This window comes from Vulpes lagopus, chromosome 1, assembly GCF_018345385.1.
Source record: "Vulpes lagopus strain Blue_001 chromosome 1, ASM1834538v1, whole genome shotgun sequence".
In the NCBI taxonomy this organism is placed as follows: domain Eukaryota; kingdom Metazoa; phylum Chordata; class Mammalia; order Carnivora; family Canidae; genus Vulpes; species Vulpes lagopus.
In genome coordinates, this window is record NC_054824.1 from 17270845 (window position 1) to 17288695 (window position 17851).

At 35.8% G+C, this 17851-nt stretch overlaps 1 protein-coding gene across 2 annotated transcripts in view; it reads left to right on the plus strand.

Annotated features, from left to right (window-relative positions):
* The first annotated feature begins 461 nt into the window (after positions 1-461).
* The window catches only part of MMS22L (MMS22 like, DNA repair protein), a 127598-nt gene continuing 110208 nt past the window's right edge, over positions 462-17851 (plus strand). The window contains exons 1-9 of one of the 2 annotated variants that reach the window (XM_041767345.1): positions 462-553; positions 1143-1323; positions 2375-2500; positions 4640-4689; positions 6356-6443; positions 6536-6713; positions 9811-9901; positions 11683-11813; positions 13420-13533. In XM_041767345.1, the coding sequence (XP_041623279.1) occupies positions 1160-1323; positions 2375-2500; positions 4640-4689; positions 6356-6443; positions 6536-6713; positions 9811-9901; positions 11683-11813; positions 13420-13533 (942 nt within the window). In that variant the 5' untranslated portion in view covers positions 462-553; positions 1143-1159. The other variant, XM_041767352.1, reaches the window with a different exon arrangement.

Sequence of the window (17851 nt, forward strand, 5' to 3'; positions counted from 1 at the left end):
AGATGTACCGTAAATGAGAGGAGCGACGGTTTTATACCAACAGCGAGGGGGACTCTGACTTCCTCAGCGCTCCTCTACACTGGCCTCGTCCACAGAGCGTGAACAACAGGCATCCTCGATCCTAACAAAAGAGTTGCCGGCACCAGCGCGGCCACGAGAGGCGACGGCGCGGCTCTGCGTGTTAACGAGGTACCCACTTCGAGCTCGCTGGAGCAAAACTCTCTCCTCGGGGTCCAGCCCACGGGAACTCCAGCTGTCGCCAGGCCTTGCTCACCTCAGCCTCCAGTTTCGCTTCCCCGGGAGGCCCCGCCTTCCAGCCGAACTGACCAATTAAAGCTCCTCACACAGAGGGGAGGAAAGAAAAAAAAAGCGCCTCTCGCGAGAACCTGCGGAGTGCCGGCGGTTCCCGCGGAGACCTCGCGAGCGGAGCCCCGGGGGCGGGCTGCGCCGTGGCCCCGCCCCTCGGGAGCGCGGGCGCGCGGTGGCGGGAATTTCGCCGGTGCCTGACGGAGAGCTCGCAGACGCCGGGGTTGGAGTCCCAGAGGGGGTGTAGGTACGCGGTGCACCAAGCGGGGGGCTCCCGGGCGCGCGGGACACGGGCCCCCTTGGGCCTGCAGAGTGGGGACCTTGGCGGGACTGGCCTCCCCGCCCGGAGGACTGAAGATTGCTGCGGGGCCGTCCCTGAGCCCCACCGCGGGCTGTGCGCCGGGGCGTTTCCGCCGCGCTGCTCTAGGGAAGGAAACGGGCTTCGGTACGTTTCGGTAACGTTGCGGGTGGAGGCGGGTCGGGACCCGGAGCCGGGTGGGTCCTGCCCACTTTGCTTTCCTCTTGGCGCCGTCCGGGCTGCGGGATCCGACCTGGATGTGGCGGATGTGAAGTTCCTGCCACAGCCAGTCGGGGGTGCATTCTGCCTAAGTTCTGTCGGCCTTAGCATCAGGGTGTGGGGTGGGGACAGTCGTTGAGCAATCGGCTTCTCGGGCGTTTTTTGTTTGTTTGTTTGTTTTGTTTTGTTTTTGTGTGTGTGTGTGTGCTGGGATGACTTTTTGAGAACTTTGAAGTCTCTTGGCCCGCCCCGCCTCCTGGAATCTAACCACAGTGTCTTTGGAGTCTTGGATGATAATCACGAACCCCACACATTTCAGGGCAGAAAAAGTGAATCATGGAAAACTGTTCCGCTGCGTCGACGTTCCTGACCGACAGCTTGGAACAGGAGCTGGGGACAGAATGGTGCAAACCCCCTTGCTTTTCTTGCGGTTTTGACAACAGAGCAGGAGGAAATCATTTTTCTGGAGAGTCCTACCTTTCCAGCGGAGCCCTTAAACGGTAGGTAAAAACAACAACAACAACAAAAAAAAGTCGGAGATTTTGTTTTTCCCTTCTCAAATTTTTCACCAGCTAGAAATGTTGTTTTATGATTTCAATCCGCTCGAGCCGGCGTTCAAGCCATGCATTTGTATGTGGGCTTAGTGTGTAACATGGGTGCAGGCTCTGAGTTCTGTTGTTGGTTGCCTGGTTAAAGCTAAGGTTTTTGGATATTGAGCAAAACTTCCTGCTACCAGATGTTTTCCTATTTCAATGCCACCGAGCTTTGGGTAGAAAGCTGGCTACTAATTTCCCTTTTACTTAAAGTGAATTCTGAACCTGGCTGGCCTTTTTGAAGTGGTATATCCTTCTAAAACATGAGATAATATTCTGGAGCTTCTCGATGATTCTCAGGTTAGACATACACATTGTTTTGTTGCCCTAGTGTTTCTAATCCTGTGTGCCTATACAGATTTATTTTCGTTTTAACTTTTTAATAAATACACCATATTGCACAAATTCACAGGAATGTTACTCTTCAAAGTTCTTGCCTTGGGCAGATGTACACAAATTGCAGCAAAACTGCAGTTATTAAAATATTTTGGGAATACCTGCCGAGTCAATTTGAGTCAGGAAGGAAACCATTTTTGTTGATTTTATAATTGTACCATGTTTGGGACCTTAAAAGAGATACTCCGTTTGATTGTGCTGCCCAGACATGGCCCAGAACAACTTTTAGCTGTTTTAAAAATTAAATGTCCCTTCGAAGGATGAAACTCTTCGATTGAAGACCATAGGCAAAAGTATGTTCCCAGACTTCTTTTTGAGTTTTTCCCCTAAGTCACACTGCTCTTTAGTTACACTTTTTAAAGTCACTGTATATAACTGAATTTTCATACAATCTAAATTTAGTATTCCTGAATATGTAAGATACCAAGGCATATTATGACTTTATGACATCATTGTTGACATGTCACATAAAATAACGGATTTATATAATGACAAAAAAGATATGCGAAAGTATGGGATTTAGCGTACTTTTTATGATTTTAAATCAGAGTTTCCATTTCAGATTAATATTGAATCTTGATCCTTTACCAACTAATTTTGAAGAAGATACAGTGGAAATATTTGGCATTCAGTGGGTTACTGAAACAGCATTAGTGAATTCATCAAGAGTTCTCTTTCATTTATTCAGGTATGTTTTGCTTTGTTTTTAACTACCTTTGAGCATAGATGCTATTCAGTTGTGTAAGTTCCATTGCTGGGTGGTTTCTAATAAAGATACTACAAAAGCACCAGTAGAGTTGTTTATATTGCTCTCTCAACTTATAACAACAATCAAGTAGGGACGACTGGGTGGCTCAGTGGTTGAGCATCTGCCTTTGGCTCAGGGTTTTATCCTAGAGTCCCTGGAGTTCCTGCATGGAGCCTGCTTCCCCCTCTGCCTGTGTCTCTGCCCACCCCCCACCCTCACCCCCCTGTGTCTCTCGTGAGTAAATAAGTAAAATCTTTAAAAACAAGAAACAAAAAACAAAACAAAAAACAACAGTCAAGTAGTCATGTTTGGAGCGGTGATTTCAGTGAGTTTTTTTTTTTTTTTTTTTTTAGTGAATCTTCATTTTTTTTTTTTCCAGACTTTTTATTCTATGTCTGGCATCATTTATTGAAGACAAATATTTAAGGCTTTGAACTATATTACAGTTTTGGAAGAAAACTAAAATACTGCGTTAGTTGAATCATCATAGTCTTTTATTGATTTTTTTAGAGAATGAGCTCAGACTTTCCAAAAATCTTTCAGACTGTATAGTAATATGATTAGTTGATATGATTAGCTTAGACATCATTAAAAAATTTTAATGAAATTTTCCAAACATAAACAAATGTAGCAAGAATACCATAATGAACCTTCACATACTTCCTCAGTGGCAATAGACATCAAGATTTTATTTCATTTCCTTCATCTGTCCCTTTTCCTCTTTTTTTTTTTTTTTGATTAAGTATTTTTTTTAAAGATTTTATTTATTCATAAAAGACGGGGGTGGGGTGGGGCAGAGACACAGGCAGAGGGTTCCATGCAGGGAACCCGATGTGAGACTCGATCCCGGGACTCTAGGATCATGCCCTGGGCCGAAGGCAGGCACTAAACCACTAAGCCACCCAGGGATCCTCTGGGTTAAGTATTTTTAGCAGATTCCAGGCATCCTGTTATCTCACCCTTAAATATTTCAATAAACATTTTCTAAAAATACGAACTTTTAAAAAACATAAACAGTATCTCTATCATGGTTAACAACATTCATTATCATTTAACAAAATACTTACCATTTAAAACCCGGTCCATATTTAGTTTTTACATGGTTTTGAAATGGAATCAGTTGTTAAATTATTATCCAGAAATACATTAAGAATATGTATGTGGTACATTTAAATGAAAATGGAAAGATGGAGAGATTTCTTCTCATCCCCTGAGACCTTGTAAAGGGACACTGTATCAGTGCCTTGTTATGTTTTTTATTGGGAAACAGGTTGAGTGAGTGATTCTCTGCAAACCTGAACATTATAGAATGAGTTGAGTCTTTATTCTGGACATAGGTCATGAAGATGGGTCAATATTTAAAGAGTTGAAAGGAAATTAGGAAGAATGACAAGAGCTTACCTGAAAAGGTATTGAAGGGGGACATCATAAATATTACTTTCCTTGATAACTCTAGTCTAAGTTATTCTATTCCTTTTCTGAACTTCAGTAGTATAATTGTTCGATACAATTTAACATTTCATTATATAACTGTTAATCTAGGGTTTTTATATAAGTATCTTAAATTTTCTGAGAGTATATAAACAATATCTCGTGATAGTAAGGTCTGTGATATTTATAATTATATACACATATATGCAGCTTTTAAAATTTTTTTTTTAATTTTTTATTTATTTATGATAGTCACAGAGAGAGAGAGAGAGAGGCAGAGACACAGGCGGAGGGAGAAGCAGGCTCCATGCACCGGGAGCCTGACGTGGGATTCGATCCCGGGTCTCCAGGATCGCACCCTGGGCCAAAGGCAGGCGCCAAACCGCTGCGCCACCCAGGGATCCCCTATATGCAGCTTTTAATAGAGGTTTTTGGAAGATCAGACAAAAAAGCGTGTTTTATCTTTTCTCCATCTTTACTATCTAAAGTTGACCCTGTAATAAACATTCACAAAGTATTTTAAACATTGACAAATGAGAGGTTATGCACATACTAAAGCTATGTAATAGATTTGAAAACATTATCCCTATGATTATTACATGCTTTAAACTTTTACAAAATTAACTTACCTTACGTTTTTTAAATTAGGCAGCAGCTGTACAATTTGGAAACCTTATTACAAGCCAACTGTGATTTTGGTAAGTTTTAAGTGTTTTTAATGGCAAAAAGGATTGAATTACACATCTGTCTATGATGCATATTGAGATATCATAGTAACATGGAGGAAGAAGCATTAGGTTAGAAGTTCATGATAGTGTTTAGCATTCAGAAAAATACGACACTTAAATTTTGAGATTTATAGTATTTTCTGTATTTGTGATAAAATTGATTTAAAGCTAAACATTTTTTAAGTGAATTAGCAACTTGCTTTGGGAGTGGGAAGTGAGAAAAATTGCCTGAATTCATGCTGCCTTCTTTGCTCTTCTTTCTGTTTGTGTTTGACGTTTAATGAGTTAGTCATTGGGGGGTTTGGTATATGTTAAGGTGGTGAAGGGAATTGAAAGGCAGTGTGTTTTAGTGCAAGCTAACTGCTTCTCCTTTCTGGCAATTGTGCTACAGTGTAGTAATTAGAATCATGGCACTCTGGTCAGCCTGGGTTCCAACCCTATCTGTCAGTCTCATACCAGAGAATAGTTCCCATCTCATTATTGAGTTCTTGTGAGGATTAAGTGATATCATTCAAGTGCTTAGGCTAATATCTGTTATTGGTGATGCTCAGCAACTAAAGATCACCTGGAATACACCTTTGGTCAATGACAGGTTGAGTAACTTACTGACAGAAGAAGGAAGTACACCCATCATGAGGAACAATTGGGGCTTCTCAGTGGAAAGAGAGGGGCTTGTGATAGGGTTTGCACTTGTGCTGGCTGATTTGGAGTAGAGTTTAAGGGGGCCAGGCCTTTTATTTTTGATTGGATGCTGTTAAGAAGCAGGAACAGTGTAATGAATATGTTAATTTTTGTCTAGGAGATAGGGCCAAGAAAGACAGGCTAGGGAAGGTTTTAATTAGTAGCGTAGTAATAGTCATTTTAGCTGCACAAGAGAAATATTTTGTTTTTGTATTTTGTTTGTTTTTCTGTAATTGCATAGTGCCATGTTTCTGTATTCAGACATGATTACAGAGAGATTTTGCTTTTGTCTTGTTTCACCATAATCACAGAGTGGCCTTGTCTGATTTGATTATTTTTGATATATTTTGATAATATTTTTTATATCATATTTTGGGAGGGAACATCATGACCTAGTTGTTAGCAGTCGACTGTCAGGACTGTTTTGTTTTTTCAGTATGTGCTCTGTAAATGTTGAGTATTATTTATCACCCGAGGCTCTGTTTCATGCCAGGTACTATATAAGGTGACAATGAATCAAAGTGGAAAAACCTGTCGAGTTTATAGTTGGTAGGACATACAGACACATAAGCATAGGATGTGATAGATGGAAAAGTGTAGTAATCGTGGCAAGTATAAGCTGCTGTGGGAGCCACGGGCTGTTTACGTGCCCATCACAGAGTGATGCCACATCTCGGGTCTACAGAGATGAAGTAGAAAATAGGTAGGCAGAAATTTTGAGGACAAGAAGAGTTCCAGATAGAAACAACTGTATAGACCAAATCATCGAGATGTGTTAAAAGTTCAGGCAGCAGGAAGTGCTAATTATTTTTGGTTGGATCAGAATGTATGATAGAGTCATGAATTGGGAAGGGATGAAATCACAAATGAATTGCTACTTGTATGGCTTATAAATGTTTTTTGTCACTGCCCACTAACTATTTAGACTTTGATTAACAATCTGTTTTGGTTTCAGGGAAGATATCAACCCTACACTGCAACGCAGACAGTATTAGGCAGCAGTGTGTGACATTTCTTCATTATGTCAAGGTTTTCATCTTTAGGTAGGATGTCAAATGAATATTTTTATTTCTGCATGAATTTTTGAGTGCAAGTTCATCCAGACTCTAGTTATTTATTGTATCTATCTTTTTAGGTACCTGAAAGTACAAAGTGCTGAGAGTCCTGTTCCTGTCCATCCCTATGAAACTTTGGAGGCACAACTACCCTCTGTGTTGGTTAATGAACTCCACGGATTACTTTTGTATATTGGACATCTATCTGAACTTCCCAGTATTAATCTAGGAGCATTTGTAAATCAAAACCAGATTAAGGTTTGACTTGTTTCATTTAATTATTAAATCATCAGTTTTTTTCTTTGCACAAGGAATATTCATTCATTCAAGAATGAGGGAAACTAGTCAAGAGTGAAGCTCGGGAACCAGGTTGCCTGACTGAAATTCTGGCTCCTCTTCTAATTATATGCCATTGGGCAAGGAAAACCTCTTGCCTCCGTCTCCTCATGTGTGTAGTTGGTATATTTTCCTAGTTATTGGGAAAATTAAATAAATTAAAATTAATTAAAGTACCTATAATCTATACTAAATCTATACTAAAGCAGTGATAGCTGTTCTCAATTCTAGTTTATAAAAAAAATTCTAGTTTATAACATGCAAATATGTACAAATTTCAAAGCAAAAAACCTTTATTTTTAAAAATTTGTATCATTTTTCCCATTGATAAAGATTTGGGGAAACCCTAGATTATGTTATAGTAAAATTCAAGATCATCTTATAAAAGTTACACTTTCAAAATCATAGCAGTATTTCTATTCTTAGTAACTTTTGAGACTTTTTGGAATATGATTAAGATTATTTAAACTATGCTCTTTTTTTCTACCTGTGAAATCATTCCTACTGAAGGTTTGTTTTTTAAAAATTTGTATTGACAGCATGACCCAGCTTATAGATGTAATTAACAAATTCTCCATAGGAAATGTGAGCTTATATGAATGGCAAATTATAATTCCCCATGGGATTCCCTGAACTCTCAACTTCTTTCCTTCTATTTAACTTTACCAATTTGAATAACATTTGGATTTTAGGAATGTGTCTTTGACAAAATGTAAAATATGAAAAAATGTTTATATATTTCTGTGAAATTTAACAACAAAAAAAATGCACTCTTCTTATCAGGGACCAATATATGTCATATTAAAAATAAAGAGTCCTAAGTGAATTCACAGGTTCATATGTCTAATACATAGAAGGCAAATAGGTAATTGCTTTTTGTTTTTTTAATTTTTTTTTATTTTAAGGTAATTGCTTTTATTCATGACAATAAATATTCGTGGAAAGATTATGGAGGAAGGGATATTTTTCTTTAATTTTGGTTTCTATAAGTGGGATTGGCTTTATTTTCTGGATATTCATCAAATGCTTAACAAAATAAAAATTTGGGCACCTGGGTGGCTGGGTTGGTCTTAGGCTCAGGTCATGATCCCAGGATCCTGGGATGGATTGAGCCCTGTATTGAATCTCACTCCCTGCTCAGAGGAGAGCCTGCTTCTTCTCCCTCTCCCTCTGCTCCTGTGTGCTTGTGCATGTACCCCCCCCCCCATCAAATAAATAAATACAGTCTTTTTTTTTTTAAGATTTTATTTATTCATGACAGAGAGAGAGAGAGAGAGGCAGAGACACAGGCAGAGGGAGAAACAGGCCCTATGCAGGGATTCCAAAGTTGGGACTCGACCTCAGGTCCCCAGGACCACACCCCAGGCCGAAGGCAGTGATAAACTGCTGGGCCACCGGGGATACCCATAAATACAGTCTTTAAAAAAATAAATAAAATTAATAATTTATCTAACAGCGGAAATAAAGACTGCAAAGTTTCTCAAACTAGGTTTTGCTTTTCATAAGCTTTTTAACTAGGCAAACTTGAAAAGAGGGTATTTGAAGATCAGAAGGCTGAATTTTTAAAGCATATAAACAAAAAATCATACCCTGAAATACTGTTCTTTTCTGAAAAACAACAAATGATCTTACAAAGTGAAAGGTATCTTTCAAGGCTTTGTATATTTGTGTTGTATTGATTTAATTGGTATTTTCAGTTAAGCATCTGTCTTTTATTATTTTTAAGGAACTTTTTTATTAGAGAATATTGGATATTATATATTACAATTATTTTCATAAAGTTTTCTTTTTTAACACTTAACCTGCTTTGCTATGCAGATGGTTTAAGTTTTCTATATAGTTTCATTTGTCAGGTTTTCCTTGTGTATTATCTCTTGGGTGTTAAAAATGTACTACTTTGTACAATTATCTTTTTATCTCTTTATAAATATGCTATGAGGTGGGAAATTTTTTTTTTTAAGGTGGGAAATCTAACTTTAGTTTCTTACAAAGGAGTAAGTTAATAACCAGTCTTTTTTTGAATGATCCATGTTTTCCCCACTGATTTGAGATACCATGTTAATTTCCCTTGCCTATTTTTGCTGTTTACTTATTATCTATTTCTGAGCCAATGCTGTTTTATTAGTGTAGCATTTTTTTTTTAAAGATTTTGTTTATTTATTCATGAGAGACAAGAGAGAGAGGCAGAGACATAGGCAGAGGGAGAAGCAGGCTCCATGCAAGGAGCCAGACGTGAGACTCGATCCCAGGACTCTGGGATCATGCCCCGGGCCCGAAGGCAGGTGCTCAACCACTGAGCCTCCCAGGGGTCCCTAGTGTAGCATTTTATTTTGTTTGCAAATGTGATAAGATAAATTCCATCTTTATCATTCTTCCTTGTTCTCTTAATAGAACATGTAAATCATTGTATTTATTTTTAAGATGATATTAAATGTTGGCTGGGGGAAGGTTATTTGACAGTCCTGCAACAGCACAGTAGTTAAGAGCATTGGCTTTTGAATCAGATAGAATTAGAGTTGAATCTTAATGCATGAATTGAAAGGTAAATTTCTTCACTGCTTTTAACTTCAGTTTTTTAAATGGACATCTCAGTAGTGTCTACATGATAGTCTAAAGTTCTCCTGTTAAATACTTTATAGTTCCTGGGTACTCATTACATTTCAAAACATATATCCTAGCTAAAGTCTAGAACAAGATTATGAAAATAAGTAGTTAAAAAATTCTCTTACTGCCTTGCAGCTGACCAGAGGTTGGTTGGAAGGGACCCTTAGTATACAAGTCTATTCGGCACCCCAAGGTGGGTCTGTCCTAAACCATCAGATGAAAATATGCTTTCAAAGATCTTCCAGTGAAAAAAATCCTCTAATGAACAAGACCGAGTTTTTCCCTGAGCTATTGAATTGTGGGTAGGTTAATTGGTTCTTTATCCTTGTGCTTATGGAGGACTGTTGTAATATACTATAAAACACCTACTAACGTACTATGAATTCTCAGTCACAGTTGATAATGTCATTCACAGCTTTTTCCACCATCATGGCATTTACTACATCTCCACTTAGATATCCATTGGCTGGTGCTAGAAATTCTTCACATGCTTGGTGAAAAATTCAGTAAGTTTATGGATTTCTGATTTATGTCCTTTTAAAATAAACCTTAAAAATTACAAGTAATAAGTGCTTTCTGGGTTTTTCATTTTTTATTTTACATCAAATAGTAACCAAAGTAAAAAGTCTTACTCCTTTTTTTAAGAGAACAGTTTGGTCCATTTTTCTTTCCATACTTAGTATCTTACCATACATATATAGAACTTTGTGGGTAGGATTTTTGTCTTTGTTTCTAACTAAACACAAATGGTAGTATTCTGTGTAGTGTTTATTTATTCAGTAGCTTTTTAGATATCTCTTCATGTCAGTACGTATAGTTTATATTTCATTCATTTAAGGGCTATATGTTATGGCTCTATCATAATTTATTTAGTCAAGTCTTTTTTTTAATATTTCAGCTACTTCTGCTTTTTTTTTTTAGATTTTATTTATTTATTCATGAGAGACAGAGAAAGTGGCAGAAACACAGGCAGAGGGAGAAACAGGCTCCATGCAGGAAGCCTGATGTGTGGGACTCGATCCCAGAACCCTTTGGATCATGCCCCAAGCCGAAGGCAGACGCTCAACCGCTAAGCCACCCAGGGGTCCCAACTGCCACTTTTTTGATACTACAAATAATATTTCATAGAACATCCTTGAGTATATATATGCATCTTTGAATACATGTACAAGTTATTCTATAGAGTAGATTCTTAGCATTGGAGTGGCACATTCAGCTTTAATATTGTAAACACTGTTGCTGTACAGTTTCCCCAATTTATCTATACTGTTAGCATGCCTTTGCCTTATTCTTTTGCCAGTAGTGGATACTATTAATTATTTTTATTTTTAGCCAATTAATACTTGAAAAATGACATTGAATCTCTGTTTTGCAATTTTCTCAGTACTAATGAAGTTGAACGTCTTTCCATAATTTTGTTGTTTTTTATATTTGCTTTATTACTTGTTCATTATCTTTTGCTAATGTTTCTTCTTTAAAAAAATTAATTGTTCATATATATAATGGATAATGCTTTTTTATTTCGTATATTGCTTAATTCTTGGTCTTGCTATTTGGCATTTTAAGAGTCTATTCTCAACTTAGTAATCTTCAATAAATATTACTTATTTATTAATTACTTATTACTTAAGTTATAAAGACATCTATTATCTTCATACCTGGTTTTCAGTAAACCAATAAATACAAAAATACATGTATGTATATATGTATATGTGTGTACACTTACATATTTATACACACAAATGTACAAAGATGCCTACAAATACATAATTTCTTCTCTCACTTGAACTTTGTATATCAATATATTTCCTTAGAGCAATTCTAGAAGGTGTACTTAATCTGATATAGGTACACATTTTAGTATCTTATCTTGGTTTGCTCTCTTCACACCACAAGCAATTGTGTGTGATTAATTTATCAGCATTTGTTAAAAAAAAGTGTTTCGAAGCCTTTAATTGCTTAAAAATATTGAGGATTTTCTAGCACTTTGGTTTTTTTTTCTTTTTAAGTGATATTACATTGTTACTTTCTAAAGATGGCCTCATTAAGAAAAGAAATCAATTAAGTGGCACATGAGAAAATTGAAAACTTTTTTTTAAAACTGTATATCAATGATCACATAAGAAAGGAATTATCCTCAAATTTAACTTTTATTTCTAAAGAAATTTGTTTTTACCTGTGTATGTTGCAGTTTTGTTGTTAATTTAAAGGCGTGGAGTTACTTTGCTTCTTCTGAATTAGTAAGATCTGTAGTTATAAATAGAATATATTTTATTTACATTTTTAGAACAAGTTGTATACGGTCATCAGTTTATGAATCTGGCAGGTGACAATTTAACCAACGTCAGCCTATTTGAAGAACAATGTGAAAATCTCCTTTGTGATTTAATAAGCCTGTCACTCAACAGGTATGACAAGGTAATGTTTTAAGAGTTTATTTGTATTTTTAACACTAAACGGCAATAGTCCTTAAGGTGTGTGGTTTATTAGAATTTAATCTGAAATGGTTTACATGTTATTTCTCCTAGTTTTATATTTATTACTATCTGGGAGTTGAATGGGAGAAGAATTGTTTTGAACATTTAAAACGGGCTGAAATTAACATTTCAGAGGCATTTTTTAATTTTTAGAAATAACCTTTTCTGTCTTATCAAAAATAAATAAAAACAGGATGTTTATGACAACTGGAAAGTTAACTTCTATTCAAATAGGAGAGTCCAGCTCTTTAATAATATATACGTAGTTACATAAACAGTAAATAAACACTTAACTAAAATCACTTGATAAATTTAAAGAGAGATTTTGTTTTTCAAAAAGGTCTAGAATCATGGGGGAAATTACGTGTTCTTATTACATTGTGTTTAATAGAATGTTTAATACAGTGATTTAAAGATTCTACATTACCTACTCATTTTCTAGCAATGGAAATTTGAAGATTATTATCAGTTATTTCAAACTGTTAGCACAAACCTTACAGGAAATCAAGATTTATAATTTCTTAAAATTTAGATCGTGTTTTATGTATTATCAAAATCTTTTAAATCTGATCTATGTAATTTTACAATTAATGTAATTAGTGGATTAGCCAAATACCATCTAGTAAGACCTTAATAGTTATCTCACTCTGTATTATGTTAGAAACTTGAATGTAGTATATGTGAAATAGTAATTATATAATGAATTTCTGAAGTCTAGGTATAACTTAAGTATATGTATCTGTTTATCTAGGTATACCCATATAGTGCATATGCTTTTTGCATCATATAGGGCCATTAAGGATATATTTGTTAAAAAAAAAAATGCTTAATTTAAAATTGCTTAACCTTTATAAATCCCTAGTAATTGCATTTGTTCTGACTTGTAAAATTTTTTTAGTCTGCTGTACAGTGAATTAAAATTTGTTTCTAATCTTTTTATTAGAAGATTTTCTTTCTTTTTTTTTTTTTTTTTTTTTTATTAGAAGATTTTCTGTTGTGGCCGATGGATTAGATCACAGTTAGGAAATCATTACTCCCAACCCCCCAAAAAGAAATCATTGCCCTAAGGCCAAATCTCTAACACATTGTCTGTTTTTGCAAATAAAATTTTATTGGAACACAGCCCATCTTTTTTTTTTTTTTTTTAATCTATTGTCTATGGCTGATGTTATACAACAACCGAAAGCAAAGGCTTTTTTAAAGGTTGAAAATAAAGTTCATTCTGTTTTTTTAGTTGTAAAATGGGAATTTAGGGACTCCTGGGTGGCTTAGTCAGTTGGGCATCTGACTCTTGATCTCAGATCAGGTCCTGATTTCAGTGTCATGAGTTTTTGCTCCATGCTGGATGTGGAGCCTACTTTAAAAAAATAAAAAGTCAAATGGGAATTTATTTTAAAATTTAATGGAATGGCACATTTTTTGTAAACAATTTTATATAATTGAGCATCAGTTTTAAGTCATCTAAATCCTTCTTTTAAAACATTTGGAGAGTTATGTAGCATGTAAAATTCTCCTAGTATAGAACTCGTTCTGGTTCTTCTCCACAGGTTAGGCCTTCTGAAGCATTAGCAAGTCACCACTGCTCATGTTCGTGCATTAAAGAATTATGGATTTTACTTATTCATCTTCTAGAACACAGAAATAAATGGTCTCTTTCAGAAGTAAGTTGTAAAATTGATGTGTTAGTATTCCTACTCTTAACATTGAATTTTTGCAGTGATTTTCTTCAAGAAAAATGTTAAAGTTCCTTATTTATGATAAGACAATCACCACCAACAAACAGAGCACTGAGTACCAAATACTTAACTACATTTTTAACCCTAAAGCGATAATATGAAACTTCTAGAAGTGCAGGATTTGACTCTTATTTTCTCATGGTTTTTGTTGTTCTATCAAGAATCGTTTAAGCTAAAATTTTTCGTATGATCTAGTAATCCAGAAAACAACTTAGTTAAGAAATAGTGCAGATTTAGATTTGGGGAGATATAAAATAGGTTTTTATTAATGAATTTTATGGCATTATTTCAAGAAAGGAGGAAGAAATGTGCAAAGGGGAACATGAGAAATTTTCTTGCACCTCATTTTGAGCCAAGTCTTCAGAATGGGCCTTTATTTTATCTCAGGTATTATGGATTAGTAGAAAAAGAAATATTTATAGTACAAATAATTAACTATGAAGTGATACAGTGATTCATATTATATGAAAAAGTCTTGATTTTTCACAAATTTTATGATTTCCTGATTTCCACAATATGGGGCTTGGGTGGTGCTATCTCTTTAATAACAAATGTATTTTTGCGAATTTACAAGTACTATATTTTTGGTTATTATATTAGCAGTAAATTTACTTAAGTATAAATTTAACATCTTTATTATTAAGTAAGAAAAAATATCTTCTTTGCGTTTTGGTTTGTCAGTAGAGTTCAGCTTTCTTTGGTGAGATTACAACATTACAGTCTCAGGATTTTTTTCCTTTGATCATTTGCCAGGATGTTTTCTCTCACTGACATGGTAAACATGAATTTTCCCATTTTCTGCAAAGCTTATCATTATTTAAGAATTGTATATTTCTTTACAATTGTTCTTATTTTACCAGTTTCAGACTTGAACATACAAACTACATATAGTTAATGTAGGCATGTTCATACTTGTTGCTGTTAGTCTTTACTAGAGTAGAAAAGTAGGCATAATTTAACAATACTGTAGAAATTTGCACAGTAGTCTGTATTGTTTAACCTAAATGATTTATCTGGTGTTCATTTTATGTAGTACCCAGGCTTATGTGTCTTAAAATAATGAAAATCTGAGATCATTTATTTTTTTTTAATGGAAGTAAAATAGCTGATATTATACACAGGCTTTGAAGTCTATTTTATTTTTGAATTCAACTTTAGAATTTTCTGTGTCTGATAGTAAGACATTTTGACCTTCCTGCTGAAAAAATAATCTAATCTAATCATGCTGGGTATCATATAATAAGCATTTACATGTGTCAGTGAGCTTGTAGAAAGTGAGAAGTCTGAAGGCCAAATACTAAATAAATGTAGGTGGGAACTCAGGTCAGCTGAACACTAATGCTGCCCCATAACCTTATAACCAATTGGTACATTATATGAACTTGAACATTAGCTTTCATACGTTATAAGAAAATAGAGGACAAAGGTCAGAGTTAACCCAAGTTCATAGCCTACTGATACACTAACTGCCCATAAATCTGGGTCCCCAAAAGGATGAACTAGATTATGAAATTTGTAAGGAAAATTGCCTTTTACTCTGATGCTTTGCTGTTTAAAATTGCTTCAGTATATTTGTTATTGCAAGCCAGCCTTCATACAACTTTATAACCTGAATTGGTGTTGCCTAGACTGTCCTAAAAATCTCAAGCTGATAACTTCTGAGCAATCATGGACAATGAGTGGATACTTAAACCTATATCTTTTCAACTAACCCCCCCAAAATATAAAATAGCAAGAACAATTAAACTATACACACACACACACACACACACCCCACACGTGAATAGCATAACTATAAGATGGGAATGATAAAAACAGTAAGTTAACAGTAAAAACCACCAAAGCTCTACCATAAAACTTTCTACCAAGCAAGGGCAGCCTGAGAATAAATGCTCAGAGGAAAGAAGAAGGGAACTAACAGTAGTCTTCGAATTGGTCTAAAACCATTGCGAGATGTGAAAATACTGAAAATGTTTCCTTGTAGGTCAGAGAACTGACTATGGGATAGAACCTGAAAATATATATATGACATGAGGAGGCAGTCTTTTAAGACCTTTTGGAGAATAAAAAGGCAAAAAAGGAATGCTACCCTTGGTGATTGGTTGATGAAAGGAAATAAAAGGAGATAAAAGGAGAAATGATCTTGTAAAACAAAAGAAAAACGAAACAAAATCAAAGCTTCCACGTCCATTCTTCTGCCACCACTACCACCAGCAAAAAAGAAAAAGGAAATCCAGGAAAGAAATGGGACTTTGGTACATTGACAAGAGAGGGTTCCACTAAACTAGAAATCTTTTAAAGTAGTCCAGATCTACTAAATGAAAGAACGGAGAAAGAAACTTTGAAACAAGTCTTTATAAAATTACTAGTAGGAAACAGTTGATACACTTTGGCTGATGAACCCTTTCCCCAAAAAAACAATTGTGAAGCAGAAGGAAATTGTAAAATAACATTCTAGATTAGATTAAACAGACAAGCATTTGGGGCTGACAAAAACATCCTGAATAGAATATTCAGATGTTAAAAACAAGTAGACTAAAGCCAGAAGTGAATGAAAAGAATAGATGGAATGCAGGAGAGAAATGAAAGAAAAAAATCATTTTAGAGTTGACTAATTGACAAGGTGCCCAAAAAGAATATACTCAATTGAAAATTTAATCTGGTATGGAAAGGACAGAACACAACCAAAGGAATAAAAATTAGATGAAGAGAGGAATATAAAGAATTAGAGAAAATAACTGAAATAGAAGATAAGCAAAGAAGAAATCATTATATGTATAAATGGAGTCTCTAAAGAAGATAACAGAGCAATAAGATATAGCAAACATTCAAAATTATTATCCAAGGAAAAAAAAGAGCTAATTCTACATATTGAAAGAGCCTACCAAGATAACTTCAAAGATTAGCTCCAGATAATCATCCCAAGACATATCCTGCTAAACCTATTTGACTTCACAGAAATACAGAAAATGACTTTAGGTCCTTTAGGAGATCATCAAATTTTCTAGACAAAAAGACCAAATAACTTACAAGAACAAAGTAATTTGACCTGCACTAGTCTTCAAAAACATCATAAAAAAAGCAAATAGCGGAACATTTAAAAAGACTCAGAAAGCCTTCCTCTTTGTGAGGATGCATCCAGAAGTCTGCCATCTAGAAAAGGGCCCTGATTCCACCATGATGGACCCCTGATCTTGGACTTCCAGCTTTCAGGGTGAGTAAACAATGTAATATAACAGAGCCACCCTCAGCTTAGAAAAAAGTGATGTAGATCCTATCTTTTACTCCATAGAGATTATATGGACTGTAATTGTGAGATGCTTAGTCCCTTGATAGAGAGCTCAAGACCAAGAAAAAGTGACCAAACCAAAAGGAAACAAAACGACAAAATTTTCTTGTAAGACAACAAAGAAGCAAGTTAAAAATTACTCTTTGTACTGACTATCTGACATGCAGTGTCTTTGGAGAACCAGATGGATGAGGATAAGCCAAGAAAGAAAAACAGAAAAAGCAATTGAAAATTTTATTTTTTATTAAAGATTTTATTTATTTATTCATAGACACACAGAGAGAGAGAGAGGCAGAGACACAGGCAAAAGGAGAAGCAGGCTCCATGCAGGGAGCCCGATGTGGGACTCGATCCTAGGTCTCCAGGATTACACCCCAGGCTGCAGGTGGCGCCCAACCGCTGCGCCACGGGGCTGCCCGCAATTGAAAATTTTAGGAAGAGCAGGGCAGCTTCTCTGCTTCCTCCACCTGGGAGTTAATGATACAGAAGACATGATCATTGACAGCTGGCTAAGCTCAACATAGGACTTGTTCTTAGAAGCTTTCCAGACTGCAGAAAGCAGAGGTTTTTCTGCTGTTGTGGGTTTGTTTGTTTTTTTCTATCTTCTACAACGATTTTAAAACTTTGTAGTGTGGCAACACTGACTTGTGGAATGCACTCGTTTTTAAAAGAAGTCATGTTGTGTGCACGTGCACACTAACGTTCTTCCAGAAGTATTTAATTCCATCTGCCCCTTGGCTTCTTCCACCCCATCCCAAGAATGAAGGAGGTGAAGATTGAGTGGGATTTGGAGTTTTCCTGATGAGTAATAGACATTTTCCCCAACCTGGTCTGTGTTCAAAGGAAATTATCGAAAGGGTAGAGGATGTTCAGGGTTTTTAGGTTATTTTCAAATGATGCGTGGGGTGCTGTTGACCTTTGTAAAGCCAACAGGATAATGCTTCCCAAGGGAAC